At 39.7% G+C, this 26,324-nt stretch overlaps 1 protein-coding gene across 2 annotated transcripts in view; it reads right to left on the bottom strand.

The window, feature by feature from the left end:
- The window catches only part of bcl11aa (BCL11 transcription factor A a), a 75,984-nt gene extending 56,657 nt beyond the window's left edge, over positions 1-19,327 (bottom strand). Inside the window, exons 1-2 of one of the 2 annotated variants that reach the window (XM_061963531.2) lie at positions 18,937-19,327; positions 16,024-16,482 (exon numbers count right to left, since the gene is read on the bottom strand). In XM_061963531.2, the coding sequence (XP_061819515.2) occupies positions 16,024-16,482; positions 18,937-18,991 (514 nt within the window). In that variant the 5' untranslated portion in view covers positions 18,992-19,327. The remainder of the gene's footprint in view (positions 1-16,023; positions 16,483-18,936) is intronic. The other variant, XM_061963535.2, reaches the window with a different exon arrangement.
- Positions 19,328-26,324: the final 6,997 nt, after the last annotated feature.

Here is a 26,324-nt window from a genome sequence, read left to right as displayed (position 1 = left end):
GTGAAAATACAATGAAATGCGCGCGCACACACACACACACACACACACACACACACACACACACACACACACACACACACACACACACACACACACACACACACACACTCACACACTCATGCACAAAAAGTTGTTTCTTTCTGTTACTATTTATCAAAGGGCAACTACAGTTCAAGGAAGGTGTCACTCTATTATTTATTCAACCAGAATTATGTCCGAGATGATGTACTTTTATTACATATTAGATTTTTTTGTTGTCTTTCAACTGCATGCTGTTAAAATTGAGTAACATTTTAAAACGCCAGCTTTATTTTAACGAAAAATAAACATGTAGAAAATGAGGTAGGTTTAACCTACAATATATATTTTTGGCTGAGATTTAACAAATTTGACTCCAGCAAAAACAAACATATTTTGCTAATAAAACCGTTTTATTTTGTTGGTGTGTTGTATTTACACTAACAACATATTTGTGCTATCTTCCCCCATTTGGACCACACACAGTAGAAATATGTGTTAATATGATACACACATGCGTGCAGGAACGCCCACAGGGGAAAGAGAGAGAAAAATAGCTAAAAAGTACATTTTAGCCATTCCATTTTGGGGAGATGAATTATCCATAAGATTTCATCATAACTTACAGGGCAATTACATCAAGAAAATGATAGCGGGCACAGGATCAATTATTCATGCTCTTGGCCTAAGACCAAGCATCGCACGCACGCACGCACACACACACACACACGCACACACACACACACACACACACACACACACACACACACACACACACACGTGAGAAAATGGTCCATCAGTTCATCCGACTACCTAAAAAAGCTCATTTGCTTAATAATTCACCTGTACTGTGGATACAGTTACCCAGTTCAATATGATCAACTTTGAAGTGAAAGGCAGCCACAGGTGTATACAGTATATATGTGAGGTATGAGGATGTGTGAACATTTGTGAGTTGAAGAAGGGCAACAAGAAAACACACACTGTAAACACACACATTCACACACTTCATGCATCACGTTCTTTTGTCATCAGGACCTCACAACACTTGGAGGATGTGGAATAGGAAGGTGGGGATAAAAAGATGATGCAAGAAAGGAATTATGGAAGTAAAACCTCAAGATTTATGTTTGTTGGGGCCACCTTCAATCTGTGTTCGGATTTTAATTGTTCTATGATGATGTATTTCATTTACTTTTTTTATGATTGTACCCTTAAGCTGTGTTTCCATGCATACGTATGGCTAAATGTGTACATAATTGGCAACACATACACACACACACACACACACACACACACACACACACACACACACACACACACACACACACACACGCTCACATTCTTGTATTTGTTACCTTCTTGAGACCTCCGAAAAATGCCTACCTCTTTAGGACCACCCTTTCTAGACATTTAAAGATTTGTATTTACAACATTAATAATATATACAAACTATGCACATATAAGAAAGCTTTTTGTTAAAAAGTAGTTGGAATTTCACAAGAAAAAAGGTCACAATTTCACAAGAAAAACTTAAAATTTTGGCAGTATTATAATAAAAGTCGTAATTTTACTCAAGCGGTAGAAAATGGATAGATGGATGGCAAGTCAAAATTTTACAAGAAAAACTGAAAATTTGTGCCATATTATGATAAAAGTTGGAATTGTACTCAATAACAGTCGCAATTTTACAAGAAAAGCTTAACATTTTGGCAATTTTATAAAAAGAGGTGTAATTTTACTCAACAAAAGTCACAATTTTAAAAGAAAACTTAAAAATGTTGCCGATATTCTAATAATAATCCGAATTTTACTTGGCAAAATTATGACAAAAGTCACAATTTTACTCAAAAAATTTCACTATTTACAAGAACAACAAAAAATGGCAATATTGTGATAAAAGTCAGAATTTTATATGACAAATGTCACCATTTTGCATAAAAAAAGTAATAATTTTACATGAAAAAGTAATAATTTTACGAGAAAATATTGCAATATTACAGAAACAGAAAGAATATGAGAAAGTGTTCCCAATTTTATTAGAAAAATGTCGACACATTGTGAGAAAAAGACTGCTTTTAGTTTTTGTTTTTTTTTGTAATTTGTTTTTAATCTTCATTATTTACTTTATGTCTCTATATACATTTTTTTTTTAATTTTTTTTTTTATACATTTTGGCCAAAGGGGGCGCATTTCAATTTCTTACACACACTTATTACATATGTTGGCCAGAGGGGTAGCACTTCAATTTATTACACACACTTGTTATTTCATATGTTGACCAGAGGGGGAGCACTTTTAAAACCGACACACAGTCAATTTGAAAAATCCTTCCTTTTTGGGACCACCCTAATTTTGATAAATTTCAAAACCAGGGGTGCAAATGAGACATTCTTTATTACATGCAATGGTTTTTCCATATTGGGACCATGATTTTGGTTCTAACTTGTTCATCTGTCCTCATATGGGAGGTACTTTTCCTTGTTGATGTCTCAAGAAGGGAGGAAATACAAGTACACACACACACACACACACACACACACACACACACACACACACACACAATTTTCTCCCATTAATGACTGCATCATCTTTATTAAATTTAACAAATTAAAAAATTGGACCTAACGCAAGTCAACCAGAGGAAAAAAAAAATATTTAAATGTTGAAGAAAAATGACCGTTGACGTGCAAAATAAATGGGCTGCCAAAGAGAGAGAGGGCGATGGGTATTGAGAAAGCATTTTACAATGTCAGCTGACCCATATAGGACCCAGCCAGATGGTTTGTTGTCTATATTTTGTGTGTGTGTGTGTGTGTGTGTGTGTGTGTGTGTGTGTGTGTGTGTGTGTGTGTGTGTGTGTGTGTGTGTGTGTGTGTGTGTGTGTGTGTGTGTGTGTGTGTAAGACAAGTGCTGTAATGAGGGAACAGGCGAGACATCATGTAAATTAAATATGTCCAATCTCTGGCTGTGCTCTAAATCATCACAATTAAAAATAATGCAACTTTCATTTATATTAGCCTGAAAAAAACATCCATCGCTCTCTCACACACATCTCACCCTAGGCACAAACACACAGCACACGTACACAAGCATGAAAACACCCCCTGACATGCGGGCTTTGACAACCGTGGCTGATGTGCACCGCGAATGCGCATGGTAATAGGCCAATCAAAAATGCAAAACAATTGGCAATTACTGTGAGGAACTAATGGTCATTAGAATTTACAACTAGGTAATGAACTAAAGTCTGCCCATCGCATGCATATTCATAAAGCTATTTGAGCTTTGAAGATTAAAGTAGCGCTTAAAATTCAAATGAGCGTCCGCAAATTATCTAGAAAAGTCAGTGCTGCTGCTGGTGGCAGTTTGTGTGTGTGTGTGTGTGTGTGTGTGTGTGTGTGTGTGTGTGTGTGTGTGTGTGTGTGTGTGTGTGTGTGTGAGCGTGTGTGTGCGCGTGCGTGTATGTGTTTTGGGGTGTGGGGTGGAGTTTATGGGTGTAAGAAAAAAAGCATTCCTGTGACTGTTATTTGTCATTGTTTGTGACATGGTGCCAGTTTGTGCATTTTTATAGTACAACTGCAAATACTTTTAAGAACCCATGTTAATAATTTTGACACATTTTACTGTGAATATAGAGTAGCATGTTTTTTTCACAATGAAGCAGATGTTAGTGACCACCTAACCTTATAATTAAGTGAATTATTATGCATGTTATGTACAGTATATGTCTGACAATGACTAGGTCAATTAATATGCGTCATGGAGTGAACATTTGGATTTAAAGATGTGCATTTTCTGCACAGTCAGTTTTAAGAATTTACTAATGTCTTATCAAGTTAAATCATATGCATATTGTTGATATGTGTGGAAGGCTGCATTGACACGCCAGATTGCATAAATTGTGCTCTTGTGAGATTGTACGAATTACACACAAAATATTCAACTCCCATTCATGAATTATAAATAAATAATAAATGTCATGTAAATCAAAAAATTGGGAATATTAAATGTGTTCAGCTATTTAAATTATTTTTAATGCAAACTATTTTAAGTTGATAACCTAAAAATAAAATTATTTTATAATGTGGGTCGAACATCAGTGCTATGGCTGCAACGATTGATTATGTTAGTAATCAAGTAATCTATCAAAAAGCTTTTTCGATTAATTGAGTAACATTTTAGAGAAAATAGTTGACAGGGTGCTGAAAAAAATCCATTCAAATCTAATTTGCGATTTTCATATGATGCGATTTTTTTTTTCTTTTTTAAGTTTATGAATCAATATTTAACAGTTTTTTTCAGGCCATTTCCAGTTTACTTGTTTCCAAATATTAAATTGCAGGAATCAGATTAAATCAAGAATCGTGGTGAACCGAGAATGGATTCTGTAACAAATCGTTAGCCCAACAATCTGAATCAAATCGTGAGTTTTTGTAAGATTCACATTGCTGTTTGTTGAAATAAATACAAATAAATCTGCTTGCCATAACTTGCATTCATTTTTTTCAAATAAATGCAAATCATCAACACTGAAATAGCACTTTCAACATGTGTGTATTAGATTTAAAAAAAAAGGAAAAACTGCGCTGTTCACTGCAAAAAAGACCCCGGCACCCCCACACCACCACTTTCATGTGCGCTCTATTTCAACGGCTGTGCGGAAAATATATTAGCATATTTGAAGTTCCGGATACTCAATGCGGTCCGGATTTTACAAGTTTTTATTCGTTACACTCAAGGATTAATCGAAGGAACAGACTATACAAATCAAAGCTTTTTTCTAATCAATTAATCGTTGCAGCCCTAATCAGTGCAATATTGTACTTTAAAGATAGATCCTATTCCATAAGGCAATCAACACGCTTTTCATTGACTGGAGAGAAGGATGTCAAGTGCAGATTGCAGACACACTGTAACAGATTAGACCCACTCACTCACAACAGGGTGTGTGTGTGTGTGTTATGACGTGTGTGTGCATCATTTATATAGGTCAGTAAATGATCGCTCTCTCATAAACGCAAAAACTACCAAAGGATCTCCTGTGTTCCTTGTTCGGTGTTCTTGTATTCAGACGTATCAGTGTATGTCATAATAACTATACTTAGGAGGCGTTGATAAATGTGTGTGTGTCGAGTGTGTGTTAAAAACTGGCCTGTAATCCAGTGGCACATATAAATAAACTTTGTAGCGTATAAACAGTTTTATGAAGCCTTCAAGATAATAAGAGAGTAACATGTGCAACCCCTGAGTAGTCTGAGTGTGCGTCTGTATAGAAATAAACACACCCAGTGAGCAGCAAGTGAGCCAAAAACAGCCGCTTTCCTCTCTTGCCATGAGGAGTAAATGTTGCGTGGACACTGAATTGCTTCGATAAACACAAAAGAATGTGATCAATAAACAATCCGCCCTCATCAGTGCAATGCAGAGTAGTGCTGAAGCCAGGGATGCCACGGTAAATAGTGCCGACTCGGAGATCATGTTGATCTGTTTGCCATCGTTTTATATGTGGGGGGTCTGCTGTGGTCAACCATCTGCGGCCTGTCGTCTTAGGGATCAGCTGTCAATCAAAGAGTGGGGCAACGCAATGTGATCATTTTTGGTCTTTTGTTATTTAACCCAACTCCATGTTGCTGCTATCTGTTTTGTCTACAGCTTTTATTCCCACACCTGGGTCAGATTACTTCCTGCCATCGACTGCATCACCTTACTTTAGATCCACCTTAAACAGCTCATGATGTCATTTCACTATACAGGATGTAAAGGAACTTCATTTTTCAAATCCACATTTAGCTGTAAAGCACCCTGTAACCGAATTAAAATCTTGTTTCAGTACTTTGACGAGGGATGGGAATCAAAAACAGTTTTTTGTTGAGAACCAGCTCCCGGGGCTTTGATTACTGGGAATCTTTTGACAGTTTTGGTAACAATTCCCTTATTGATAACTGTGGGCACGCATGACATTAGACATTGAGAAAAGACCAGCAGAAACATTAGCAGACACAGCATGTGAAAACGTTGAATGAATGTCGCAGTTTCAATTTCTGAGAGACGGAAGTGACTCGCCACCAGCAGCGACGGCAAAGTCAGCACATCGTCTGCTGATAATACTGCCGGTAACTAACCAACTAACACTGCCTACGGTGAGTCTCAGAGACAGTTTGCACGCCTCCTTCCTGTCTGAGAGGTGTTCTCCACAGCTGGAGACACCGTGATTAGTCAGAAATATTGCGCATGCTTCCTAAAAACATACTTGCCAACCTTGAGACCTCCGATTTCGGGAGGTGGGGGCGTGGTTGGGGGTGGGGTTGGGCGTGGTTGGGGGCGTGGTTAAGAGGGGAGGAGTATATTGACAGCTAGAATTCACCAAGTCAAGTATTTCATATATATATATATATATATATATATATATATATATATATATATATATATATATATATATATAGATAGATATCTACATCCTGAAAATATGCAAACAAAACTGTGTTTAGATAATTGATACTTCAAACTTGCATAAATAAATATTAAGGAATATAACATAACTTGGCTTCTGAGAGCTTCAAAATGTAATGAATAAAATGCTAAAGTTGTTGATAAACAAGCAATTATTTTAATATTTAATTATGGTCATTTTAAATGAATTATTATGATGATTTAGAATAAATTATTTCAAATATGTTTATTTTAATGTATAATGGCTGGATGTAATAAGGAGTCAGGAAAAAATACAAATAAAAATACAATTAATTTTGATGTTTTTAGCAAAATATAGTAAACATGTATTTAGTTGTTGTTTTTTTAATAATAAATATATTTATTTTTAGGTAAGATAAACATAATAATACAATTGATCTCTAGTCTGTATGATTTAGTTCTTGTCACCCTGTTGTCCTCCCGTCATGAAAAAAGGCTTTCCTCACTCAGGTCCGCATGGAGCTGGAGGGGGCGTGGCTTCCAGCTACGGCTGAAAATCGGGAGATTTTCGGGAGAATATTTGTCCCGGGAGGTTTTCGGGAGAGGCGCTGAATTTCGGGAGTCTCTCGGAAAATTCGGGAGGGTTGGCAAGTATGCCTAAAAAGCAAAATAATGGTTCATGTTCATAGTTGATGGTTGACAAATTGCGCAGCGTACTTGACTTACTTGTATTTGTCTTTGACTGACGAAGTTGTTACTTTTGAGCGCTCAGCACTGTACATTTGAAAAAATAATATTTTTCATTTATATTTGAAAAATATTAAACATTGTACTTAACATTTTTATTTTATTGTTATTTTCAAAACAACATATTTTTTTCTGGTACCCCATCAAGGCTGTGGTCTTTCAAGACCTCACTGTTGTGTTTGTATACTCGTGTGTTTTTTTTCTTCCCGAAACTGAACATAATTGTTGCTAATCAAATTGTTTGCTATTTTTTTTATCCAAATGAAAATCGATAAGAGAATCGATAAAGAACCGAATCGTTAAGCAAAAAAAGTGTAACATCATAAGGCAATAAACTGAGCACCATCAAGTTGTCAAAGATGATGTACAACAGACACCACACACAACACTGAGGAGGCCATGAGCAGCTCCTTCAGCAACAGTTCAGGAAGGAGCACTACAGTAAGTCTTTCCTCTTCACAGTAATAAGACTTTACCACACCTACCCTCAGCACAGTCTCATTACCCCATTATTATTGTATATTTTTTTTGTTGAATCACTCTTATGTGTCTATTAGCATAAATGCCATGTACAGTAGTTAAAAGTCATTGCTAAAACTCACTCTTGTTACATTCCGTGTGCTACTCAAAAGAGCTATTTTAGAATAAAAACTTCGTACAAAAATGTAATTAATTTGCCTGAAATGGGCCAGTACATATTTTGAGCATTTTAATGTGTGTAATTAGATGAATTCGGTCATGTTCACATTTTATTTTAGCAAGTACAGGTACCTCAACTTACAAGTATCTTGAGATACAAGCTGTGTATCGGCTTGTTTTTATGATTACTTTGTGAGCATAGTTCACATTACGAGCCTCCGTGCCGCTAGGGGGAGTAGTAAATGTCATCCGGTCTCCTCGCCAGCATTATATTATAGCTGCAGATTGACATATGTTTGTTCTCCAACCATAGAAATTGTGAAAGTGAGTGTGAAGGACAGGTTGAGAAAAAGAAGCAAATTATATTCTTTGAATTAAAGAAATAAGTACTATCGTGACCAACGGGCAGCCGACTACGCGAGGCAGTTCTAGCTTAGCAATGCTAGTTGGCAGAATCGAAGCAGGAGGGTCCAGCTATAAAAAACAACAACTCTTTTTCACGGAAATATGGAGAATCTACTGATAGTATGTGCGATGGAGAAGCAGTTGGAAGGAGGCACTTGAGCAGCATGTACAGTAAGTATATCATTAGAATTGTATCAATACTGATACCAATATACTACAATTACAATTATTATATGTAATTGGTGTAAATAAAGATGTGAAAAAAATTCATTTTTTTATCATAATTTTTATTAGCACAACATCATGTAACATCTCATAGCAGGGAAGTTTTTTGTTTTGTTTTTTTCTATCAACATCTGCTTTTTACGTCTTAAACAACACAACTATGTTTGCAGTGCAAGGTGCAATGATGCAGTTGTTGTCATCAACTTGTGAAGAGCACACACATCCATCACTGTTTCTATTTATTACAATTACACTCAGCTGGAAATAATATTTATGTACGGCATTCATGTGCAGAGCACAGACCTTTTACATGATATATCATAAAATATATAACATAAATCAATACAATTGTTGGGTGGCTGTGCATCTTGTAACAATAGGAATTGTTATTTTTGTTTAAATTGCAGACGGACGTATTTGATAGACGGACCGGAGGCCATATTGAGTGTTGACAGCTACTGATGTATGTGTGTGTGTAGTGTGTATTATATGAATAAAAAAGACCCCGTGAGCAAGTGTAATGCTCAATAGTCCAGTTTGTAGAGTCAAGAGACAGAAGGAACTGAAACACATTTCTGCAAGGCGTGTTGGAGTGATGTCAGACAGTGACAAGAGACCTGTCAGGGGATGTGATCTTGCTTTAGAACAACTTTACGGATTATTATATTACTTCAATTATTCACTTTTTTGAGTGAATTAATATTGCCCTGTGGATAACTGGATCGCTACAAGGACTGTTGATAAAGCGTGATAGCAGTGGTCATGAGTAAAGTGCATTCACTCTTAACTGACACAGCGTGCATGACTTTAAAGAAACTTTTGAGGGGGAAATATTGTTGTGGTACCAACGTTTGTGGTGTTGCTTCCTTATTTGTTATTATTCAAAGCTGGTTTTAATGTGTAGCAGTGGCAGCTTGTTGACTTTGAGGGACTTTTGTGGAGGAAATATTCTTGTTACAAACTTATGTGTGGTTTTGCTTCCTTTTTGTGATTCCAGTGTGTCCAGAACCTTAACGTCCTCCTGGACCGACCCAATTAGAAAGCGGTACCAAAAACTACCGGTACCCGGTATACATCCCTACTCTTGAGAAGTCCGTTCTACCAAGTAGACGACCAGCGTTCAAAGCAGCACTTCTCTCGAGAGCTCCACGCACCATAAAACCGTGGTGCGGGCTCAGGGAAGGAGAACTCCCGCTGTAGCTCTGGAGTGATATATTCAACCATCAAAAAGAAACCAACGTCTCTAAAATACAATAAGTATTGAGTATGGGCACTAATAAATTAGTGAAGCAGCTGGTGGTTCTGAAAATTTTAAATATTTTACCTGTGTATTATTTGTGAATATTGTATTGTTTTCCATACAAACTACTGTACCACTATTGCTTGCTTTCAAACTAAAAATCTTATCTCAAAGTTCGATTGATCTTTTTAACAGGCATGTTTCATGTTAATATTGTGGTGTTTTGGGAGAACCAAGCAAGAAGTAAACTGATTTTAATTAATTTCAATCGGTAGGGCAGCTTTAAAATACAAGTAATCCGAGTTACACGCTTGGTCATGGAACGCAATGTGCTCGTAGGTTGAGGTACCGCTCTATTTTTTATCTGTGTCTAATATCAGGTATTATGTCACTTTTTTTTTGGTTCACTAACATATTTTGACATATCATCATGGGTGTAGCACCAAAATCTGGGCTCCCGGACACAAGACTCTCCCATCGTCACCCAACGTCGTTGCATCAATACCTGATATGTTTACAGGATTGCATGGATATGATTGAAACAAGCTTTTTAAAATCATATTTAAAAAACAAATTTAGGCTTTTTCTTTTTTTAAATATGGGATTAACATATCTAAAACATATCTAAATAACCACCCTAAATATTATTTTTAAAGAATAAAAATGTTGTTTTTACTAAAAAGTGCCAACTGATTCAATATAAAGTGGCCAGAATATGAATAATCATATAACCTGAAATTATTCGCTTAAACAATAATTTCTTTACTTTAGAGTGGAGAGTAGAGATTTTCTGACACACATAGGATTATTATCAGCGGATAGTATGAATCCTAATAATAATCATGATAATTTATTATTATCATGATTATATTATAACTAGTGCATCTTCTGGGGGTTAAGTCTCTCCTTGTCTCTAAGAAGTAATGACTGCTGTGTTTCTAACTTTAATCGAGGGTCTTTGAACGCACCACATTTATGTGCAAGGAGATGCAAAAATGCAACTTGTATACAACTTTTCTCCACAGATGAAAGAAAGGTAAAAAAAACAATAAATATATCACCTCATCCTTGTTCCAAGATGCCGGTGCTGTGGGTGAACGCTTACAGGTTAGCTTTGACGACGTTATGACGTCTGTGTTGAGTGAAGTGTTTAAAGTAAGGTTGGACTCTATCCAGGTGGAACGGACCATTTTGCATTTTCGATGAGGAGGTGTCTCAGACATTCCTAATTTGACTGAAGCATGTTATTGGAATTTCACGGCTATATATTGTTTAATATTAACATTTAGGACGTTTTTTTTAACGTACATATTTGGTTGAAATAATTTTTTTTCAAACTTTACAAACGCCCAGGCCCCCGCCCCTTTGCTTGGGGACCTCGAGTGCCTCATTCCCACTCACTTTCTCCCCACATTTGGATGCCCCTGCGTATCATCTTATTCTCATCAACAATATACTGTTTAGAACATGATAGCATAATTTCTGCATTGCAATATTATTGTTAATATTGGTCAAAGTCTCCCACGTTTCTGCATTATTTCCGTCCCCAAACCACACATTTCTGGGATTACAATAAATAACATGAACAGTGCCTAAAAACCACAATGCAATTTGTTGGCCACACCAGCAAGTTACTGTATTTGCTGTCATTCAACAGCTGATATTTCATGCATCCAGAAATATATTTACATTTACAACTCATTTTAAATAGTTTGTCTCTTGCCACACTGAAGTTCAAGTTGAAAAAGGCTACGCTTGAGTCCACTAATAAATCTTACGTTGGAAAAGAACGAAACAGGGTCCACAATGGATTAGTGATGGCAGCCTGTGTGTGAAATCTCTTTGTAGGCTCGCCGCGGCGTGAGAGATGCACACCAGTCACAAGCGAAGGGGTGCAGTTTCAGTCGGCAGTGCTGGATTTACATGAGCACAAGGGGGGAGATGAATGCATGAGTCAAAAAAGAAAATGAATTAAAAAAAAAAAAAAAAAAGCAAGAGACTGAGGATCTGATATCGAGCAAGAAAATAAGTGGGCCTTGGAGATGAACTAATATGTATTAAGGTGAGTTGAATTAGCATTGACAAAGTGATAATTAGGAAACAATACATCACACACAATTATCATATTAGCGGGCTTGGAATGGGAATAACTCATCATTGCCGTGCTAATGGATGCCATTGATAGTTTGAAGTGGGTCTCAGTACATTTTGGAGTTCATCACTAATAATGTCTGTGCTAATGAGCTAATATTGATAGGGTAGCACAGTTTGTGGGCCGATAACATCATCGGTCAATAGGATGAACGGTTATTTCTTCTGGCTCCATTTCAGCTCATTAACAAACGTCGTTACTGACATGGCCATCGAGGAATGGGTTTATTCTTTATCTTGTAATGAGACACGCAATTGCCAATCGCATCCATTAAACAAAACAAACAAAAAAAATCCAAGTTATTAAATTATTAAACAAAGATTTTTACAATCAATTAAACTCGTGCCGGGATGAGAGATGTGGTCATTCGAGCACACACACACACACACACACACACACACACACACACACACACACACACACACACACACACACACACACACACACACACACACGCTAAACTCTCTTTTGAGACATTAGTTATGCTTTTTTTGAATGAAATGCGCCTCAGGGATTATAATCACAATTTTGATCTCAGTCAGGGATTAATAGAATAAATGGACAAGAGAGGGTGCATAATGTGTGTGTGGGGCGGGGGGTGATGGGGAGGTATGCTGTTTTTTGCATCAGTGATCACTGATTTGCTTATACAGTTCTTTCACACAAGTGCATGCACACTCACGCTTACACACACATGCACACACACACACACACACACACACAAACACGCACACGCACGCACGCACACACACACACACACACACACACACACACAAACGCGTACACGCGAACGCATGAGAAATGCATCCTCTCCACGGCCGGAGCTCTTTGATATGCAAATAGCGATGGCCAAGCACGAGTCCGGCACTTTGTGCTCTTCGGAGCGTTGCAGCTGGAGCATCATTGTCGCACTCGGACCACAGATACACACATTTCACAACAAGCAGCCAGGGAGCCATCACATCATGCAGGCGGATCTGGACAACAAAAACATGCGACAACAAAATGGAAATATAAAACTAAGCATCAAGAATAGATCATATTTGCAGGAATTACTGCAGATATGTTTAGGCTGATACTGCTGTTGCACACAAAAACAATAAATCACAATGGATGAATATTTGGACCGTGCAACAGTGATTTAAGACGACGACACATTCTATAACTGCTGAATCGAGCACAAAACGTGCTCTATTTGTAAAGAAGATATATTTGTGTTTAGAGTTCATTTGATGTCTGACTGGCTTCATTTACTGTAAGTGGAAATCAAATATATTAGTCGTGATGCGGCTTGAACACAACAAGTCAGCATGAATAAATAAAAACACACTAAGCGTCCCCCCTCTTCATTGTTTTGTCATTAGGAAGGTTGGGCGGCGCTAATCAAGGCTGAAGCTGCAGCAGGATTTTTTGGTGACATATTTACTTCGCCATGACAGTTTGGGGTCAATTAGGATGAAAGCAACGGGGCAGGAAGGGGAATACTGGCTTTTATCATCAGACTCGATGCGTTTATTTTTTTTTTCAAACATGTGGCTGAGATTTGTTGTTTTTTCTACGATGCATCGTCACGCAGACGGCATACATCGCCCCGTTATCCTGTTTTCTTCAGCGGTTTGAGTGCGCCGAGACGTTCCCACACACAACGCTACTGAAGCACCCAGATGCTTGCATTATGATGTAAATGTCTCTAATAACCCAGTTGAGCTGGCGAGTGTGTGCGTGTGATTACATATATAGTCACAAGCCTAAAAAAAGAGAAACCCTCTTTCACGCAGACAGATTTGTCAAGATGCAGAGGAGGTCAAAGGTGAAACGTGCTTTAGGCTATCAATAATTTTCTTCTTTAGTGGAGCTTGCACACCTTGACTGCTTTATGACTTTCCACACAAACAAACTGGAGCACTTAGGATTTCTGGGAAAGGATAAAATGGTAATGTGTGTATTTTTATTGTGTCTTTTACGCGCTCTCTTTCTGCACGCGCTCATTTGCAATAGACAGGCGGTCGCTAAAAACTGCTGCTAATTAAAATGCACATGGAGGAAAAGATGGCAGCGCAGCAAATAATTAGTGGCGTTAGGATGCTTTATATAGGTGACCCTTCCTCTCCGTGTTGTTTGATTGATTCGCGATGCAAAGCGAGGCTTATTCTTCTATTTTACCTTGGAGGTTTGGTGCAAAGCAGGAGAAGAAGACGTTTAAAGGACTTACAGGCTGAATTTAGTTGGGTAAGATGTGGCAATGGAAGAGGGGAAACCACACCAAGCGGACACATCTGCTCAGGCCACATAAGAGAGAGGCGAGCACACACACACACACACACACACACACACACACACACACACACACACACACACACACACACACACACACACATATTAAAAGAACGCACATTCTGCGCGCCCAAACTCAGCAAGAGGCCGCACTACTCTCATGTCATAAATACACACACTTATAAGTGCGCAAAAAAACTGACACAAAGGGCACAATGTGATTTGTGAGTTCTGCATTAGTCGGAAGACAAGAAATAGGCACTTTGTTCCAGCTGTTGCTCCCAACCTTCATCCTTACAAAAGCAAGACTCAACATGTCTTCTTAGACAACAGTAGTCCCTTTAGAACAGTTCAGTACTCCCTCCTGTCATGTGACGCTACAACACACACACACACAAAGAACGGCATATGCTATCGCACAACAACATAAATGCTGTGTTTTCCAATGTAAACTAGACACTCTCAGTAAAAAAGACAAGAACATTTCTCTACTATTTCTTAAGAATGTTCTCTCAAAAGTACAAAGTTGACCTTTAAGAGGCTAAAAGTATAATTTTATATGACCACAAAGGGTACAAGGTGACAAACGTGTGCCATACACCCTGCATTAAAATGTTTTAGCTCATCGACAATATTTAATAGTACATACTAATAGTAGTGTGTGTTATATGTATGTATATATATATATATATATATATATATATATATATATATATATATATATATATATATATATATATATATATGTATATATATATATATGTATATATATATATATGTATATATATATATATATGTATATATATATATATATATATATATATATATATATATATATATATATATATATATACACACACATATACTTGTATATATGTATACACACACACACATATGTATATTTATATATATATACACACATATACGCATATATATGTACACACATATAAATATATACATATACACACATACATATACACATTTTCATATAAATACACACACACACACACACACACACACACATGTATATATATATATATATATATATATTTATATAGGTGTATATATATATATATATATATATATATATATATACACACACATATATGCATATATATGTACACACATATATAAATATATACATATATACACACATATATATATATATATATATATATATATATACACACACATATATGCATATATATGTACACACATATATAAATATATACATATATACACACATATATATATATATATATATAGAGAGAGAGAGAGAGTGACAGAGAGAGAGAGAGAGAGAGAGAGAGAGAGAGAGAGAGAGAGAGAGAGAGAGAGAGAGAGAGAGAGAGAGAGAGAGAGAGAGAGAGAGAGAGAGAGAGAGAGAGCCATTATGTATAACAGCAATAATAATGATATTTTCTATGATTATTGCCTTCATTTGTATTTCATCAACTTGTATTCATCATTGTTAACATCCTTCAAGATTTGACCTATGTGTATTGAGCTTATATTCTCTTTAATTATGTGTTCAAGAACTCATTTTCATCATGCTGGCACTATCAGGCTATTTAAGAGGGCCTTGCAATGTGAATCACTTTGGGCTGTTATTGAAATTTTACTTTAACTGCTACTAATTGATGAAGTACACAAATGGACTTCAGGGTACAGAAATGTCACACAGGGGTACAACCCCAGCGAGAAGCATTACCCTTTTATGCACTTCTATTTTTGAAAAAGTCTAAGTTTGAACAAAAAGTTGTGTGTTCAATAAGGAATTGAGTTCCCTAACCTCATTCACACTCCAAAGTTAAACTACAAACTCCTCAGAGAAGCTGTTTCTCCAATTGCGAGGCACCATGTGCAAAACGCAGTGCATTATGGGAAGTGTGAAAGCAGTTTTGGTTACCTGGGAGGAGTTCCTGTTTGGGGTAGATTCCCCGAGGCGACGAGAAATGATCGTCATCGTCGTCTGCCAGCGTGGCCTGGATGCCAACTTCCACAGGCCTCCTCCGACCGCGCAGGTGGCTCAAGGCGGGGGACGGGGTCAGGGCCAGGCCCGGGGAGGGGGAGGGAGGCTTGTCCAGCCCTCGGCCCACGGCCAGACAGGGCGGCCCGTGGCAGCGCTTCCTCTTGTGCTCGATGAAGAGCAAGATGTCCGACAGGGGGAAGGTGGCCTGGCACTGTCCGCAGGTCAGCAGGTCCTGCTCCAGTGAGAGGTGAGGGTCGTGATGACCCGGCCGGGTGAGCCGGCCTACGATGGAGCCCGGACGGTGCCCGTTGAGACTGCCGCTCTCCTCCGAGTGCTCCGAGCAGCGCTCCGACAGCTCCTCCGATGAGACGACTGCCGTGGATCGAGCATCGGCTGCTGGCGATGAGGAGGCAGAGAAATAGGAGTGGGAGGATTGAGGAAGAGTGAGCAAAAGGAAGGAAATTAGAAAGCAAATACATCAATACATCTTTCCTTCCTTTTATGTGAACTGAAGCGACCAAAACAACCAAAACCAAACAGATGCTTAGGAAACTTGCAAAAGTATAGTTTTAAGGCGGAAATGGGAATATTACACAGGGAATATTTTGGACAGAAAAAGTGTAAAAAACACGTTCAGTGTGTGTTGAGGGTCTTACACTGACTTGTACATCAAGAACCCAAAATGAGTCATTCAACTCAATTCCTCACCCCTTCCATGCCGGATAAACGTAGACTTTTAAGAGGGCTTTTGTCCAACCTGCGGCGGGCAGGGCGTGGAGGGGGGGTTGAGAATGAAAGAATCCTAATTCAGTGTCCTTTCTTACAGAAGATCTCGCAGTCGAAGGTGAGGAGTGTGACGCCGAGCATGTTTGACCTTCTTTACTCGCCGCCCAATTTCACAATTTAATCAACTTAAAACCTACTGAGGATTCAAAAAATAGATTTTAATTGTCAACGTCTGGGTTGAATGGTACAGATTTTGTCTGATAAAAGAAGGGATGGGTTGGAGTGTGTAGGAATGCAAGCCTGCGCGCGCGCGTGTGTGTGTGCGTGTGTGTGTGTGTGTGTGTGTATGTTCTATGTTATGTGGACTTCACCCCCTCCAGGAATTATCAGTCAAACGCTGCACTCCTGCACACATGTGCGCGCAAACTGGGACATGAAGATAACGTGATAAATTCACCGCCATGACTCCCTTTCACCTCGGTATCATCCTCCACACGGTCCCCCCCACCCTCAACTATTTGTGATTTAACTTCGGGTCAGCAGCCTCACGCCCGTTACTCAGCGGCAGGAAGGGCTCAGATGGCATCGGTAGACGCACAGGCAGGATGTCATACTAACACAATAAAAACCTTTTGTTGCAGCGTGTTTGAGGATCATAAAGCACTTTTTGTATAAATATTGCATTTCTATGTATACTTTCAGGGACAACAGTAATGTTTATGTCCACATAATAAAAGAAGGTATCATGCGATGCCAAAGCATTGGTTACACCTTGAAACAACATATAATGTATATAGTATTACTTAAAATGGATAGTATTTTTGACCTATTTTGTTTTGGACAATTTAAGCTGTACTATATATATATATATATATATATATATATATATATATATATACACACATATATATTTATATATATAAAACATAATATATATATATATATATATATATATATATATATATATATATATATATATATATATATATATATATATATATATGATTGTAAGCTATTATCACACACTGTTTACCTGCTGATTGACATTTAAACCCTATAAACATAAAATGTGCATGAAGTGATGTATTGTTGTGATATGTGCAATGGTGGGTGCATGGGGGAAGGGGGTGCATGTAAGGAACCCCCTCCCCAGTCCACACACATCACCCATGAGTATGTGGAGGGATGGCAGTGAAAGTGATCAAGTTCAAGCTATGAGCTGCATTCTATGATCATGCTCTGCCGCCTAGCGACAGTTTATCGCCATGGTAACTGTCAGTCAGCACCAACACCCCCCCCCCCCCCCCCCGCCCCCCCTGAAAAAACAACAACATTTTAACACTAACAGCTGCATGGGCGACAGGCAGTCAACAAACCAAAACATAATCAAACACTAAAGCATAAAAATGCGCAAATATATTCTTTTTTTTTTTTTTTTTTTACTACTACTTGTGAGGTTGAAATACAACATGTAATAACTCGCCCTGCAGTTCAATAACAAATTAATTTGCCTCCACGTCATATATTACAATTTAATGCCCATTAAAGGCCATTAAAGGCGACAAATTACAACTCAGGTGGATTTTTATGTAAATAGCGTCACAATTAATGTTACTTACTTGTTTATGAATGCTGACATTTCGTAGTAAAAACAAAATGGAAAAGCACGAGGTTTGAAGGTCTCGGCGAGACGGGTTTTTAAAATATAATTTGAAATGTGAACGCTCCAATTTTTTAGTTGAATAATAAACAAAAGTCGAGAGAGAGAGAGGGGGGGAAAAAGTGACAAAGTGAGGATTTGTCCAGCACGCGCGGGAGTGCGCGCTCTCTTGCCGGTGAGAGGAACGTCGTGTGCGCGCCTCCTCTGACCGGAGCGACCGTGAGGGCACCGGACGTAAAGAACGTAAAGGACGTAAAGGAAACACAAATGTCGTCCTTTTTGTGGCTCTTATGCAACAAGGCGAACAAACTTACTGTCTTTCCCCCCCCCCCCCGTGTCGCACTTTCGGCACACTTTAGTTGACCGCGGGTCCGAGCGGTACATCCCGGTGTCGCCCCGAAAAGTGACCGAAGAGCAAAACCGTGGATATTATTATTATTTTATTTTTTTTTGAGGGTACTTACGCGAGAAATCCCGTTTACTTAAGTGCTGAGGTTTGCCTTGCTTGCGGCGAGACATGGTGGCTGGCGGCGGCGCTCAGTGCGGATCACACCGGGGAGAAGAGCCCGGGTTACGCATCGGAAACTCCGGTGGGACAAGAGAATGTCTTCATCCGGTGCCTTCGTCATCCACGGACAACAGCAAAAATAATCATTTTAAGGATGGAAAAATGACATCAACAACAACAACAACAAAAAAAATCACAAATATGGCGAAGAGGCGAAGATGGATCGCGGGATCGCCTTCATGGCTTTTTTGAGAAAGAAGAGCGGAGAAAAGAGAGAGAGTGTGTGAGGATGGAGAGAGAGGAGAGAGGGGAGAGCGATGGAAGAAGAAAAAAAAAATGGCAAAAGCCCCCCCCTCCGCCCCCCTCCCCCCACTACCACCACCCTTCCCCCACCCCCGTGCAAGTTCAAGTGCACGGACGTGACGTTCCCGGCGAACTTGAACGTCAGGCGGTGGACGGACACCCGACGCACAAAAAACATGGGCAGGGCCCAGGCGCCCGAGTGGGAGTGGGAGTGGGAGGAGGGACTCGCAATAACAACACCAATGGACGATCATTGGAGAGGGGAGGGGCGGGGCTGCACATGAGGAATAGACCCCGTGGAAGCCAATGGACACGAAGATCAGGGGGGCCGGACAAGACACACTTGGAAGGGCGTGTGCGCGTGCGTGCGCGCGTGTGTGTGTGTGCGTGTACGTGTGTGTGTGTGCAGGAGAGAGAGAGGGGAGAGATGTATAATGAAAGCAATATGCAGAGAGAGAGAGAAAGAGGGGGCGGGGGGACGTGGAACAGGGCAAGAGGAGCTGCGGAGTGGGGCGGGAATGATACTCGTGTACACGCACGCACACGCACACGTCTGAGGATAGTGCACGTGTTGTGCGCGTCTAAAACACTTGGAAAACTTGGAGAGTTATAGGGCGCGTGCGTAACGGCCCAAATACCACCAAATCGACCGTGCACGCGCTGGCACGTCACTGCCACGCGCGTGGGAATGATATCAGCGTGACCAGGTGACATTCTTTAATATTCACACTTTATCGCACGTCGCGTAGGAGCGTCGCCGTGCAGGTTAGGATGACTTCACACCATTTATTATACGTCACCTTTACCACGCGCGTGGGCACTTTTTTTTAAAGGCGCGTATACGCGTGCGTTTGCGTGTGCGTGTGTGTGGCCCTTTTGACACGAAGTGTCCACGAGTGTGTGTGTGCGAGCAAATATGGACGGAAGAAGAAGTGGAAGTTCGAGATGTGCCTGCAGGTTGGCACTGGGACGGGGGGTGCGTGGGCTGTGTGTGTGTGTGTGTTTGTGGGGGGGGGGGGGGGGGGTGAAGGGGAGAAGGAGGAGGGAGAGTGAAGAAGAGGAGGAAGAGGAGGGGTAGAGATTGTAAATAGTCTTGTAATAAAAGGGGCTTTGCTTAATATAAGTCGGCAGCCTTTAAATCGGCAAAGGCGCACTCGTGCTGCGTGGAGCGTGGAGGAGGAAGACGCCGCTTTCCGTGCGCGGTGAGAGGACGCGTGGAGGGGAAAAGTGGCTCAGGAGCAGCGAGAGGAGAAGAGCGGAGAGAAGGAGAGAAGAGCAGGAGAGCGACCTGCGTGTCGGCGCAGAGGAGGAGGATCCACGCACTGACCGAAGAGGACGCGCCAGTTATTAGGGGGGATGGGGGGGGGTCGCTGGTGTGGGGAGGCAGGCCATCAGATGAAAGGGGGAGGGGGGGGGTGATGGTCGAGAGACTGAAGGAGAGAGAGAGAGAGAGAGAGTCGCCATGAGGAGGAAGGAGGAGGTTCCACGTCAAAGGGGAACAAATGCATGACCAGTGAGTGAAATATTTTGCAAGTTCAAACTTGCTCGCTTATGACTTGGACGGGATGGGCGGGCGCGTGCATGTGCGCGCGCCCGCGTAGACGCAGCCACGCGTGTCGCTGCTGCAGGTTGCGCACGTTGAAATCACATTTTTGATCCGAACGTGCGTGCGTGATCTTCCTATATAGTGTTTGATGCCTCCACGGCTGAATACACACGTCGTGTTTGTTCTCCTTTTTTTTTTTTTACTGCTTTTACTTCAAGACTAAAGAAGAGAAAAATATCACGCTGCGATGAAACATTTTTATTTTCTTAGTTCGTGGACTGCATGCAACTCAAGATGAGAAGCTCGACATTTCATTTTTCTTTATAATGATTTTTGAAAAGATGTGCTTCTACTTTCTAACAACAGTGACTTCTAGATGAGAGGCGACTTGTCCAGGGTGTACCCTGCCTTCCGCCCCTGTGCAGCTAGGATAGGCTCCAGTACCCCCGCGACCCCCAAAAGGGACAAGCGGTAGAAAATGGAGATGGATGGAAGTGTGTGTGTGTGCGTGCGTTTGTGTGTGTGCGTGTGTGTGTGTGCGTGCGTATACAAATACACAACTCTTTAGTGTGAACATGATTGACAATGTAAAACAATGTTATTCCCTGCAGTGAAAGATTGCATCAATTTCACAGTAACATTTACAGTACAGTACAGTTAAATGTTTAGTTTACAGTAAATGCTGATTGCTGTGCGTTAATACCGTTAGACGCTACGAAATCCTGGCCAATTTTTTTACAGTGCAAAACTTCCTCGCCCTTAAAGAGGTCTATGTGGGTTTGTCATGTAAACATTAATTGGTTCCCGCTTATAGGAGCATCATGTCACACTGCCCACGTCACTCTCCCTTTCTCTCTCCATGCACCCTCTCCTCATCTACAAAGACTTTTCTATTGTTTTTTTTCTCTCCCTTACTCCTCCACACACACACACGCACACACACGCGTGTGCGCGCAAAGGCATCTCTCCAAACAGGGCGTGCGCGCTGCATGAGGTGTCTATACGGACTATGGCAGCGCGCGTGGCCGACCATAAATCAGACTATACAATGCTGAGGTGCACGGCGCGCACGCATACAGGCGCGTGCATGTGTGTGCGTGTGTGTGTGTGTGTGTGTGTGTGTGTGTGCGCGTGTGTGTGTGTGTGTGTGTGTGTGTGTGTGTGTGTGTGCGGCGAGACCGGCGACTGTCACAAGCGCGCCTTCCTCTGCACGCACCACAGCTCCAGGGAAAAGCGGGTAACCGGGGGCGCATTTCAATATATGGAAATGACCACGGGGGGCCCCTCATATAAATCAGCTCCTAGGCGCCCCAGCCCCCATTCTTCACACCTTCATTTCTCTTTCTTGCTCTCTCGGGTCGCTGCTTAGATTGTTTTTAAATCCATCCCCCCCCCCCCCCCACCCCCACCCCACCACCCCAAAAAAACCACGTGCGTACGAGCGCGCGCTTTTGCAAAAAGAGCGTCATGGTGAATATAGACTGAAAATATTAATCTTATTTGTGGTCCAAACGTACTTTTTCCAGTTTTTTTGTTTTTTTTTAATAATTAATCTCCACGAAGAGACTCCACACTGTCAAAAATGTTTTGCTTCCAAAAACTGCTCAAGCAACAACATTTCCAACACTTTCAGGTGTCGTCTTAATTTCTAATGCGGAGCTTCAAATCCCCGTCACGCAAAGTCTTGGGCTTTGAGTTGAGGAATTTCCATGTGCACAATCCCAACACACTCGCAGACATAAATCTCCTCTCTTCCACGCACACACACTACTGTCAATTTCCCCAGCCCGTCCTAAAAGATTTACAAAAAAAAAAAAAAAAAAAAAAACGGGAGCAGGCTGGATTCTCACCAGCGACTATTATCACGTCGCGGGATGTGCGCGCACGTCGGCGCGTCTGCCGGCTGGTATTAGATGAAATAAGGCAGGATTACGCAGCTATACAGCAAATTACCTAGACCCCCACCCCCTGCATCACTCACACACACACACACACACACACACACTGACAGACACAATGCAAATCGCTTGAAATGATGATAAAACCTCCTAAAAAAAAAAGTGAGGCGCACAATTAAAAATGCCAGCGAGCATCACCCCCTAAAAGTAGCTGAGAAGGGCCCAGCTCTGCTTATTAAGCCCACATCAGCGCCATCCATCTGCCGCTAATGCACCGGCACGTTTATGGCCGCCGTTAGTTAAGTCGTTGTTAATTTTACACTAACTGGTTGTTATGAAGATGAATGACGAGGGTGAATGGTGGTACACTTGGGACCTCAGTGTTGCAAGTATAGGAGCCCAGCACTGCAGCCTACACTCGCCATAGAGGTCCATAAATGCAGCAAAGTGCTGCTCTGAAGGGACATCATATAACTTAAGTAAAGTGTGCATATCTCACCGTTTTTCAAAATGATCCAGTCTTTAAAAATGTTTTCGACTCAACTGGATGATGATGGTTAAAAGCGTTGGTAATAATGGTCAGTGAAATATGTTTTGAGGTGGCTTTTATACAGTAGCAGCTCCAAACACGGAGTCGGGCGCCCTCTAGTGGCCAAATGCCGCAAGTGTAAGAGAAGTGGGGGGCCCCCGCACGCGCTCCATTGAGAGCTGTGGGCCCGCGCAGCATCAACCGGACATCCACTATATTTGAATTACAATATTTTTCAAGAAAAATTGTTCTTTTTTTATCATAATATTTTCAAAGAAAAAATATTTAAATTGTGTCTCTCTTTTTTTTTTTTTTTTTTTTTTACATGGACAGAACCTATTGAAATCTAACCGGATTGAATTGATGTAAATGACAAAATATTGTTTAAAAGTGAAAACAGATTAATGTGGTAACATTAACATGTTTTGTAGTAAAACTATAGTTTAATTTTTTTTTTCTTCCATTGGAGAGAATCATGTTATAAATAAAAAATGTTAGACTTAGACAAACTTTAATGGAAATTGTTCCACACAGTAGCTCAGTTACAAAGGATGGAAAGGACAATGCAGGTATAAAATAGACTACACATGTACCGTAGTAGCAATATAAAATATAACATATATGTAATATTTACATAATATATGTACAGTATATGATATATATACTGATATATTATATGTTTATATCATATATACAATATATAACAATTATTATATATATTACAGTATATGTAACAGCAGCATAAATAGAGAGTAGATCCAGCAGAAAATATTTTTAAAATAAGTGCTTTTTTTAAATATTTATATTTTTTTCCCAACAGTTAATGCCCGTCCATAATAAGGTTATTTTTATTTGTTTCTCCAATTTATTTTTAGTACATTTTGTAAAAAAAAAAAGAAAAAAAAAAAAAAAAAAGAAGCAATTTCTACATGCTAAATAGGAGAATGCATTCCTTCAGAAATATGACGATCATTATTATGAGAAATAAAAGCGCGGAATAAATCCCCAAGATTAGATATCCAAATGTGGCGTGTATGTGTTCCACCTTGGGAGGACTGAGCATATCGCACACCTCCCACATCCCGGTGATAAATCATGTATTTTTAATGAATATCAATACAAGAACTCTGGGCTCCCTAATTAGATTAAGCGGCGGTGCGCGGTAATGACGGCTGTATCACGGCCGCCACTTTCTAATGGGCTCTGAAGCAAACTAGGGGGCCTCTCAGAGCATTAACACCGAGGGGGGAAATAACAAATCTAATCTGACATGACACCCTTCTGTTTCAGTCTGCCTCTTAACCAGAAAGCCTCCATTACTGGCAAAGTCCCTGCGTCTAATGCCATCTGACTCCTCGACTTGTGTGTTCATAGTGCGTCTCTGGAGACCCGGGAGGACATATTATTATCATAATTGAGCAATTATAGGTTACACTCTGCATGTTTGTTTACACATGCTCCGTCCCTGTTCCACGACAGCCGCGCGATCCTACTTTTTCATATAGGCGCGTGGAAAAATCCCGGCCGGTTAAACATGTCAAGAAAGGACAAATAAAACCATCGGAAATAAAATAAGTGGATTAAAAAGGCGTGCGCAAACTTGTTTGAGGGAAAATATGTATTCATAATAATAAATGCACCGAATATAGCAATTGATTATTGTACCCATAAAAGTGTTCAGCAAAACTAACAAGTATTATCTTTAAATAGTTTCCACACGACACAAATACATCATTTATTATATTATAATACATCTTATATTATTGTCACAAAGCAGATGTGTGCTTTACTGGTGTTTCATGTGCGACAGTCATTAAAAGTCCTGACATGAGGGCTTTCAATAATAATAATAATAATTAGGGATGTCCGATAATGGCTTTTTGCCGATAACCGATATTCCGATATTGTCCAACTCTTTAATTACCGATATCTACCGATATATACAGTCATGGAATTAACACATTGTTATACCTAATTTGGACAACCAGGTGTGGTGGAGATAAGGTACTTTTAAAAAAATTAATAAAATAAAATAAGATAAATAAGTTAAAAACATTTTCTTGAATAAAAAAGAAAGTAAAACAATATAAAAACAGTTACATGGAAACTAGTAATTAATGAAAGTGAGTAAAATTAGCTGTTAAAGGTTAGTACTAGTAGTGGACCAGCAGCACGCACAATCATGTGTGCTTACGGACTGTATCCCTTGCAGACTGTATTGATATATATTGATATATAATGTAGGAACCAGAATATTAATATGTTGAAGAGGTTCATTTAGCCTACTAATGTGTATGCTCTATAAATAAAGTTGATTGATTGATTAATAAATGGTTGATTTATATAGGCTAAGGTAAAGTTTTGTACCTGACAAGTTTCGGCTATCTTGCTTCTGCAGCCTTCATCGAAACTTGTCAGGTACAAAACTTTACCTTACGAGCCTATATAAATCAACCATTTATTAATTAAAACAGAATATTCGTAACAGAAAGAAACAACCCTTTTGTGTGAATGAGTGTAAATGGGGGAGGGAGGTTTTTTGGGTTGGTGCACTAATTGTAAGTGTATCTTGTGTTTTTTATGTTGATTTAATAAAAAAAAACAAAAAACGATACCGATAATAAAAAAAACGATACCGATAATTTCCGATATTACATTTTAACGCATTTATCGGCCGACATCTCTGATAATAATAATAATAATAATAATAATACAGCGGATTTATATTTGACTGGTTATTCAATACATGGATAACACGAGACATAAAAAAAATGTTCACTTTCTTCAATAATCCCAAATAATAAAACATAGGATTTAATCAATGTATTGTCCAATTCACGTGCGGGACTTGACCTAATAAAAACCTTTAAATTGTTTTCTCACTCTTTTTTTTGAACCAAGCGTGTCAAATTAGAGTGACGAGCCCACGCAAACAATGCAGTGGATCCACTGTGTACTTCAGGGACCGATCGGAGATCGTAGTACCGAAGAATATTACACACAGGACTGATGAAGACTCTGCTCTAAAACTCTAATGTGCACGGACTTTCACTGCAGTGGCCGGTAGA

Source organism: Nerophis lumbriciformis, linkage group LG02 (assembly GCF_033978685.3).
Source record: "Nerophis lumbriciformis linkage group LG02, RoL_Nlum_v2.1, whole genome shotgun sequence".
NCBI classification, from domain to species: Eukaryota; Metazoa; Chordata; class Actinopteri; order Syngnathiformes; family Syngnathidae; genus Nerophis; species Nerophis lumbriciformis.
The sequence above is the reverse complement of the archived record's forward strand: the minus strand, read 5'-3'. Positions and strand labels throughout refer to the sequence as shown.